General features: G+C 40.0%; 1 protein-coding gene across 20 annotated transcripts in view; it reads left to right on the forward strand.

Moving 5' to 3' along the window:
* caska (calcium/calmodulin-dependent serine protein kinase a) overlaps nucleotides 1–9,814 on the forward strand; it is a 252,512-nt gene extending 242,698 nt beyond the window's left edge. For 8 of the 20 annotated variants that reach the window (XM_061879694.1, XM_061879699.1, XM_061879703.1 and 5 more), the window contains 6 exons: nucleotides 3,071–3,151; nucleotides 6,385–6,465; nucleotides 6,545–6,747; nucleotides 6,803–6,886; nucleotides 7,024–7,050; nucleotides 8,958–9,814. In XM_061879694.1, coding sequence (XP_061735678.1) covers nucleotides 3,071–3,151; nucleotides 6,385–6,465; nucleotides 6,545–6,747; nucleotides 6,803–6,886; nucleotides 7,024–7,050; nucleotides 8,958–9,134 — 653 coding nt within the window. In that variant the 3' untranslated portion in view covers nucleotides 9,135–9,814. The remainder of the gene's footprint in view (nucleotides 1–3,070; nucleotides 3,152–6,384; nucleotides 6,466–6,544; nucleotides 6,748–6,802; nucleotides 6,887–7,023; nucleotides 7,051–8,957) is intronic. The other 12 variants (XM_061879698.1, XM_061879704.1, XM_061879712.1 and 9 more) reach the window with 3 other exon arrangements.
* The last annotated feature ends 373 nt before the right edge of the window (nucleotides 9,815–10,187 follow it).

Raw genomic sequence — 10,187 nt, forward strand, 5'->3', positions numbered from 1 at the left:
TACACACTATGATTGGGAACATGCGTTCCCCATCTACACACTATGATTGGGAACATGCGTTCCCTATCTACACACTATGATTGGGAACATGCATTCCCTATCTACACACTATGATTGGGAACATGTGTTCCCTATCTACACACTATGATTGGGAACATGTGTTCCCTATCTACACACTATGATTGGGAACATGCGTTCCCTATCTACACACTATGATTGGGAACATGTGTTCCCTATCTACACACTACGTTTAGGAACATGTGTTTTGTGTGTGTGCAGTAAGTTCCATTGCATGTCATTATTCATATGGAGTATGTTTAGGCATGCATGTTTATATACTGTATATAACCCGCCTGGTCCAGCCCGTGCTTCCAGTCCACCTTAAATGAGAGTGCGAGCGTGCTAAGCACCGAGTTGTCAACTCAATGTCCAGCACTGCTCTTAAGGTTGTCAGGTTTACAAACCACAAATAGCTGGACTCCATGGCATATGTAACCGGCATGTTAGCATGCATCATGTGTGCTGTGTACAGTGTGCCTCCATTTATACTGTACTTTGTGCAATGTGTTTAAAGGGGAAAATTATCACCAGACCTATGTAAGCGTCAATATATACCTTGATGTTGCAGAAAAAAATGCCATATTTTTTTTAACCGATTTCCGAACTCTAAATGGGTGAATTTTGGCAAATATAACGCCTTTCTATTATTTGCTCTCGGAGTGATGATGTCACAACGTGACGTCACCTAGGTAGTCAACCGCCATTTTCTCAAACACATTATAAACATCGAGTCGAATCAGCTCTGGTATTTTCCGTTTTTTCGACTGTTTTCCGTACCTTGGAGACATCATCCCTCGTCGGTGTGTTGTCGGAGGGTGTAACAACACGATCAGGGACGGATTTAAGATGATTTACGGGCTAACATGCTCTTTAGGCTAGCTGTATGTACATTTGTAGCTATATTTTCATCCAGCCTTTCCCTCCACCCACATTTAATGCCAAACAAACACTTACCAATCGACGGTTTTAAGTTGCTCCATTGTCAAAAGATGCGAAAGTCCTGATCGTTTGGTCTGCACATTTTACCGGTGATGCTAAGGCAGACATGGCTGAATAGCGTCAATAGCTATTCACTCAATAGCTTCAGTTTCTTCTTCAGTTCTGTTTTCTCTATCTGCCTCCAAACTCCAACCATTCGTTTCAATACATGCGTAATCTGTTGAATATCTTAATCCTCTGAAATCCGAGTCTGAATCCGTGCTGATGTCGCTATATCTTGCTGTGCTATCCACCTGGATAGCATGTATATGACTGGATGACATCACAGGAAAATGGACGTCGGCTTCACAGAGAGCGAAAATCAGGCACTTTAAAGCCTTTTTTCGGGCTATTCCACGATTGGTAAAATTTTGAAAACAACTTTGAAAAATAAAATACACGGTGTGTAGTATTTAGTGTACATGTGCAAGTCCTAATACTCATGTGGTGTGTTTGTGTGGAAACAGGAATTATTAGTGTCAGTCTCACCTTTTCATACAACATCAAACATGATTTTTTTGTGCATATGTACTGTGTGTGTGTGTGTGTGTGTGTGTGTGTGTGTGTGTGTGTGTGTGTGTGTGTGTGTGTGTGTGTGTGTGTGTGTGTGTTTGTGTGTGTGTGTGTGTGTGTGTGTGTGTGTGTAATCTGCTGTTGTAACCCTTTTGTTCATCTCTTTTGCTTGCTACTACTGAACGACCTTGTGTATGTAAGTAACCACGGTGACGCCTCTCTTTACTTTCTTCTCTGGCTTTTATTTTGAAAAGCCACTGCAGGTTATCTCTTTCTAAACCCCTTATTTATGTGTTTGTGTGTCGCTAAACTTTTGTGAGATGTTATATTTATTGAAACTACCGTAAATAGAGGCAAACAGGGCAGACATGATACAGTACAGTATGATATAGTACAATACAGTAAGTGATACAGTACAGCATGATAAGATAGTGATACAGTACAGTATGATACAGTTAGACAACTATTATATTCCACCTGTCATGAAAATGTCACATGAAGGAGCGCTGGTGTTGCAGGATGATGCATTCCACAAAACTGGAAAGTCAGAAATACCAGCCCTCCAAGTAAAAACGAAAGTAATAGCTTTAACAATCTCGCTGACGTTGGTTGGCAGACATTCAAAACTATTTTTACCAAATTAGTAATACAAGTTTTGTTTTACGGCTATCAGGTATTTTTATTTCTATTTTCATTCCTTAACAGTATTTTTTTAGTTTTAAAATTAAAATGTTATACTATACTTGTTTTTGACTATTTGTGTGTGTGTGTGTATGCATGTTATTTTGTATTTGAGGATTTTTATTTAGACGTTTAACCATGTTACTCATTTAAAATGAGTAAAATGTGGGGCAGTTTAGCTCGGTTGGTAGAGTGGCCCTGCCAGCAACTTGAGGGTTGCAGGTTCAATTCCCGCTTCTGCCAACCTAGTCACTGCCGTTGTGTCCTTGGGCAAGACACTTTACCCACCTGCTCCCAGTGCACCCACACTGGTTTGAATGTAACTTAGATATTGGGTTTCACTATGTAAAGCGCTTTGAGTCACTAGAGAAAAAGCACTATATAAATATAATTCACTTCACTAAAAAAAAAAAAACGTATAGCAAACTTGGAAACTAATTTATTACAATGGTTTAATAGCTACTGTTGTGTTTTTAGAATTAATGTAAATTGTGGAAAAAAAGTATGTTTTTTTAATCATTCAAATGTAATAATTTTAATATTTTTTAAGAAAAAAAGTCATTTTTATTTGATCTATTATTTTAATCCCCGCTAGAAATCATTGCTTACATGATTATGCTTTGAGATCCACTGCAATATTTCCAATTTCCCAGTTTTCTCGAATGCAGCATGACATGATTCAAAAGTCAAATATGAAACTTGTTTTTGTTTTTGCGGTGTTTATTTTCATCACATTGCATGAGCTTCATCCCGGTCAGGTCGTTGCTAAGGAAACCGCTTCAGTTTTACAAGCGATACTTCCTGTTTGCCTCACACTTCCTGTTCGCCGCCCCTTCAGTGTTTGACCAACTAGATCTGGTCACCTACGAAGAAGTGGTGAAGCTGCCTGCCTTCAAGAGGAAAACGCTCGTTTTGTTAGGTGAGAATTTACTGTTTGTGCTGCGCGATTAGTCTGAAACCCTAAAAGACTTCTTTTAAAGCCTTTCAAACTAGGCTTAGGGTTTTGAAAAGTCATTTCAAAGTAAACTTGGGTTTTAAAATATGATTGGGGTTTCAAACTCTGGTATGAGACTATGGCTGGGGTGCCGGACTATAGATAGTAGGGTAGTAATGTGGCCAGAAATGGGGTGCCGGACTATAGATAGTAGGGTAGTAATGTGGCCAGAAATGGTACTGCAATCACAGTCCAAATTCTGTAAACTAGGTATGGGACAATGAATAAAGTTGGGTGTGGGCCTATGTTTAAGGTTTTAAACCAAGGGTTAAGACCATGGTTAGGGTTTCAAACTAGGGTATGGGACTGTGGTTAGGGTTTCAAACTAAGGTATTGGGCTATGCATAGAATTTCAAACTAAGGACTGGGACTATGGACAGGGTTTCACATTAGGTATGGGACTATGAATAGGGTTTCAAACTAGGATATGAGACTATGGATAGAGTTTCAAACTAGGGTGTGGGACTATGTTTACGGTTTTTAAACAGGTGTTTATGCCATGGTTAAGGTAACTAGGGTATAGGACTATGTTTAGGGTTTTAAATCATGGGTTTAGACCATGGTTAGGGTTTCTAACTAGGGTATGGGACTATGAATTGGGTTACTACTTAGTATGGTACTATGTTTAGGGTTTTAAACCAGGGGTTTGTAGACCATGGTTAGGGTTTCAAACTAGGGTATGGGACTAAAGGGATTAAAACTATGTCTGGGAATGTGGATAGGGTATGGGACTATGGTTAGAGTTTCAAACTAAGGTATTGGGCTATGCATAGAATTTCAAACTAGGGACTGGGACTATGGACAGGGTTTCACATTAGGTATGGGACTATGAATAGGGTTTCAAACTAGGATATGAGACAATGGATAGAGTTTCAAACTAGGGTGTGGGACTATGTTTAGGGTTTTAAACCAGGGGTTTAGACCATGGTTAAGGTAACTAGCGTATGGGATTATAGATAGTTTCAAACTAAGGTTTGGGACTATGTTTAGGGTTTTAAACCAGGGCTTTAAACCATGGGTTTCAAACAAGGGTATGGAACTATGGATAGGGTTTCAAACTAGGTATGGGACTATGTTTAGGGTTTTAAACCAGTGGTTTATAGACCATGGTTAGGATTTCAAACTAGGGTATGGGACTATGTTTAGCGTTTTAAACCAGGGGTTTATAGACCATGGTTAGGATTTCAAACTAGGGTATTGGACTAAAGGGTTTCAAACTAGATCTGAGAATATGAATAGGGTATGGGACTATGGTTAGGGTTTCAAACGGTGGTATTGGACTAAAGGGTTTCAAACTAGATCTGAGAATATGAATAGGGTATGGGACTATGGTTAGGGTTTCAAACTGTGGTATTGGGCTATGCATAGAGTTTCAAACTAGGGACTGGGACTATGGACAGGGTATAGTATGGATAGTCCCATACATATCCCATACTAGGATATGAGACTATGGATAGAGTTCCAAACTAAGGTCTGAGACTATGTTTAGGGTTTTAAACCAGGTGTTTCGAGCATGGTTAAGGTAACTAGGGTATGGGACTATGGATAAGGTTTCAAACTAAGGTGTGGGACTATGTTTATTTAGGGTTTAAAACCAGGGCTTTAGACCATGGGTTTCAAACTAGGGTATGAAACTATGTTCAGGGTTTCCAACTAGGTGTGGGATTATGTTTGGGGTTTCAAACCAGGGGTTTATAGACCATGGTTAGGGTTTCAAATAAGGGTATGGGACTATGAATAGGGTTTTAAAGGCCTACTGAAACCCACTACTACCCACCACGCAGTCTGATAGTTTATATATCAATGATGAAATATTAACATTGCAACACATGCCAATACAGCCTTTTTAGTTTACTAAATTACAATTTTTAATTTCCCCCGGAGTTTCTTGTTGAAAACGTCGCGGAATGATGACGTGTGCGCGTGACGTCATGGACTGTAGAGGACATATTAGCGCAGCACTATATGCGGCTAAAAGTCGTCTCTTTTCATCGCGCAATTAAACAGTATCTGTGTTGCTGAATCTTTTGCAATTTGTTTAATTAATATTGGAGAAGTCAGAGTAGAAAAATGGAGTTGGGAAGCTTTAGCCTTTAGCCACACAAACACACGGTCATTCCTTGTTTAAAATTCCCGGAGGTGAAGCTTTACTATGGATCAGAGCGGTCAAGCGAACATGGTTCCCGACCACTTGTCAACCGGCAGGTTTGGGTGAGAAAATTGTGGTAAAAAGTCGCCTCTTACTGGAGATCAGCTGAGCTTGTGCAGTCCATGCAGCTGCCGTCGACTTCCCTCAGAGACTGGCGTCAAGACACCCGTGGACGCACCCCTCCGACTATCAGGTACTATTTAACTCACTAAAACACTAGCAATGCAATAGAAAGATAAGGGATTTCCCAGAAATGTGTCTAAAAACATCTGAATGTTTTTTTTTTCTAGTCCTTCGCTATCAATATCATCATCCATGAATCTTTCATCCTCGCTCAAATTAATGGGGAAATTGTTGTTTTCTTGGTTCGAATAGTTCTTGCTGCTGGAGGCGCCCATTAAAAACAATGTGAGGATGTGAGGAGCCCTCACCCTTGTGACGTCATCGTCTGCGACTTCCGGTACACGCAAGGCTTTTTTATTAGCGACCAAAGGTTGCGAACGTTATCGTGAATGTTCTCTACTAAATCCTTTCAGCAAAAATATGGCAATATTGCGAAATGATCAAGTATGACACAAAGAATGGACCTGCTATCCCCGTTTAAATAAGAAAATCTCATTTCAGTAGGCCTTTAAACCAGGGGTTTATAGACCATGGTTAGGGTTTCAAACTAGGCTATGGGACTCTATGGATTGGGTTTCAAACTAGTTCTGGTACTATGAATAGGGTTTCAAACCAGGGTGTGAGACTATGTTTAGGGCTTTAAACCAGGGTTTTGATCATGGTTAGGGTTTCAAACTAGGGTTTTAGACAATGGTTCTGGGTTTCAGACTATGGTTAGGGATTCAAATGAGGGTTTCAAGTTAGAGTCAAGGTTCCAAATTAGGTTTTCCCAATTTTAAAACCCTAACCCTAATTTGGAACTTTATTTTGAAAGTGACTTAAAGCCCTCCCCTCATGGTCAGGGTGTGTGTTGAAGTGAGGCCGTTCTAAGCGTGTGATGTTTCAGGAGCTCATGGCGTGGGCAGAAGACACATCAAGAACACGCTCATCACCAAACATTCTGACAGATTCGCTTACCCCATCCCACGTAAGTTCGGCTCACCGCCGCCAACTGGCAGGAAGCGGTGTCAGCTGTGACCCGGGTCTTGTCCCTTTGTGTCCCGCAGACACGACCAGACCCCCGAAGAAGGACGAGGAGAACGGCAAGAATTACTACTTTGTGTCTCACGACCAGATGATGCAGGACATCAGCAACAACGAGTACCTGGAGTACGGCAGCCACGAGGACGCCATGTACGGCACGCGGTTGGAGACCATTCGCAAGATCCACCAGCAGGGCCTGGTCTCCATCCTGGACGTGGAACCTCAGGTGTGTGTGCGTGCATGTGTGTGTGTGTGTTGCAGTAACATCTTGTGTCCACCAGGCGCTGAAGGTCCTTCGCACAGCGGAGTTTGCCCCCTACGTCGTCTTCATCGCCGCGCCAACCATCACGCCGGGCATCGATGAGGTAAACACATTCGTTAGGACGGCGGACATGTTGGCGTCCTTCAGCCTGCATGGCCGTGCGTCCGCGTGCATGCCGCCATCTTTCATTTCCTGCTTTATTTCTGCACAATGCATGTCTTTCTTTGGCGCCCCCTTCAGACGCCAAGGTGGTGTCGCACGCTGCCTGTGAGTAACACATTGCTCGCCGTTAGCCTGTCCTTGTCCACCTGTGTGTCCTTTTTCCCCTCTTCTGCTGAGTCGGCACGTCTGTGACGTCACATAAGTCTGAGCAATCAGCACCAATGGCATGTTCAACATTTACCACAGAGTTGGCCATCAAGTCAAGAAGTTACGCGGAAAATGATTCATCTTCTATGAACATGATGACATTTTATAGGGATTTAAAAGAAAAAGTTGTAAAAGGTGGAATATTTAGGAACAACGTTTCACAAAAAAAAAGTGTGAATAATGCTAGACAAATAATCAGTAAAAATGTCATAAATCTACCAAACTAAATGGGACTAAAGGTTTGAGTATAACAAGAAATATGGACATACAGTAAAAATATTAATATTAACAAAAATGTTAGAATATAAAAACAAACCACAAAAAATTTAAATAAATTACATACATAATTTTGCAAAAATACAAAATGTTCTAAGAATTTAGTCATAAAGAAAACTTAAAGATTTCATGATATTCATATTTCAGAGAGAAAAATCTATACAACAAATTGGTAGAAGTTTTAGTAATGTATTGTTCAAAAAGAAATTGAGATGATCTAGGACACGGGTGTCAAACATGCGGCCCGTGGGCCAGATCGGGCTTGCAAACTGGTTCAAGCAGGCCCGCGAGATGAGTTTGCTAAGGCTAAATTTGAGCTGCATTTTCAAATGTAAGAAACTGTTGTTCTATATTTATCCACTAGATGCCGCAATAGAAATTGTTAGGCAAGCAAATAGTTTATAGCATTATACCAAGCAAGAGGTACACCCAACGCAAAACAAAGAGGAGTAAAATAAACAATTGGTAACCCCACTTGAAATGCTGCATGAGACAAAGTACATTGATTTACTTCTGGGGACATTATTGTCTTCTGTGCAGATTTAAAGAAAGTCAACAGTGTGATTTACGACAATACTTTCAATCTTTTATTTTTAGTTTGTTGAAAACTGTTCACACATTGCACAGTTTTTATTTTCCTATCAATACCCAGAGTTGCCTTGTAGGCAAGGAGTAACTCAACCTTCTTGAATAGTTTCTACATCAGTTGGTAAGGTTTGTTGATGTAGCGCAGCATTAATAAGTGGAAATGACAAATGAGGTAGTTGATACACAGAAGTTTTTAATAATGCTTTATTTTGGTTTTTTGTTGTTCAATCCTAGATGGGCTGTGACTTAAATGTTGAATTGCTTTGTAGATACACTGAGATGACGTCTAAGCTCATTTTGATTTTGAAAGTGCAACATTTTTTTCCTCAGAATTTTACTATAGAAGTGTTTTGTCAAGAGGATTAGTTGTGATATGCACATTTTCCAAATGCACTTGTTCTATTTTGGGCCGAAGTAAAACAAAGAAAACAATCTGAAGTGGTCTTAGTTGTATTTTTAAGTTATTATGCCATGACTTTACCTGTCCGACCCACGCGGGAATATATTTTCCTCCACGCGGCCCCTAAGCTAAAATGAGTTTGACACCTCTGATCTAGAGTTTTGCACAAAAAAAAGAGGAAGTGGTTACATCACGGAAGGTAAATTACATCCTCATATTACAGAAAAAGCATCATAGTTTTATGTAAAAAATAATGTGATGAATATAAGTTGTAATTTGCATGAGAATAAATATAAAATATTACAAAAAACATTTTTTTTTTTTATAGATTTGTTTCAAGAATGGCACAAAAATGCAAATGTTGGACGCGCTCTTAGAAAGCCCTAAAAATGCAGATTTTTTAATGCTTTAAATCTTCTGCTATTCCTTTCAAACATTTTCCCCTGCAGCTAGTGCCATCAAACCATATCCTATTGAAGTTGCTTGAAAAAAAAAAAAAAGTGATTTTGAGACGATAAGAGCTGACTTGTGACCCGTGCAGGACGAGTCCCTCCAGCGGCTGCAGAAAGAGTCTGAGATCCTGCAGAAGACGTACGCTCACTACTTTGACCAAACCATCATCAACAACGAGATCGACGACACCATCCGACACCTGGAGGAGGCGGTGGAGTTGGTGTGCAGCAGCAGCCAATGGGTGCCAGTCTCCTGGGTCTACTGATTGAGCCCCGCCCACAACCCGACAGGCCAATGGCGAGCTTCCGCATAACCACGCCCCTCTACTCGGACAACGTGTTGTTCCACCCAAAATGAATATTGTCTGTCTTCTAACTAGAGGACACAACTTTTTTCTAGATGTTTTAAAGAGACAGTCCTGTGTCCCCGCCCACTCTTCTTCATCATCATCGAGAGGACACTAAAGTGGACCTGCAAAAAAAAAATCTAAATAAAAAAAGCACACAAACATGCTTCATGTGTAGCTCATGTCACATGACATTTTTGTATTTATTCTTTTCCTTGATCCTCAGACTCTCTCGCGCCTCCTGCCTCTTCAACCCGTCCATACAGGCGTTATTACTCCACACTTGTATAAAGAACAAGAGGACTTCATCCTGCATGTGGAACATTTCTATGGCAAAGCTCGGGGGGCCCTGAGACCCTCGTGTCCTTTTTCTTCTGTAAAAAGCTCAGAGAAAATGAAAAAAATATTCCAGCTGTTTGGAAGAAGATGAAGGAAGTAGAAGCGCAAGGATGGATGTCCTGTCGCTACACGGACATTTGTCGCACAAAAAAAGTCACATGTCCTCATCTCACAAATGTGTGTGAGATAAGATGAAAGCAGCTTTTCAGTATAAACATTTTTTTTTAAATATATTTCCTTTTGTGTGTTGGACTAACAAACTTTAGTGTGGCTTTTTCTTTTGTTGTTCCCCACAACTCAAAAGTATCAACACAATGATATAATAAACAGGACAGAACATATTACTAGAAAATATACAATTTTAAGAGGAAAATACATTTTGCAGTAATTGAATAATGAAAGTGAAAATAGATAACATGAAAATATGAAAAAGTTACTTGCGCAAGAATATCATTGGAATATAGCGAGTAAAATACAAAAAATGTATACAACTAAAGAAAAATTTGAGCTTTAATTATATTAGCAAAGTTTTAAGACTGAACCAACATGAGAAGGTCATTTTACAAGAATACAGTACATTTTCTTCCGAAAAACTTCATTACGTAAACAAAAACTTGAAACTGGATTATTCCT

Source organism: Nerophis ophidion, linkage group LG19 (genome assembly GCF_033978795.1).
Source record: "Nerophis ophidion isolate RoL-2023_Sa linkage group LG19, RoL_Noph_v1.0, whole genome shotgun sequence".
Lineage (NCBI taxonomy): Eukaryota > Metazoa > Chordata > Actinopteri > Syngnathiformes > Syngnathidae > Nerophis > Nerophis ophidion.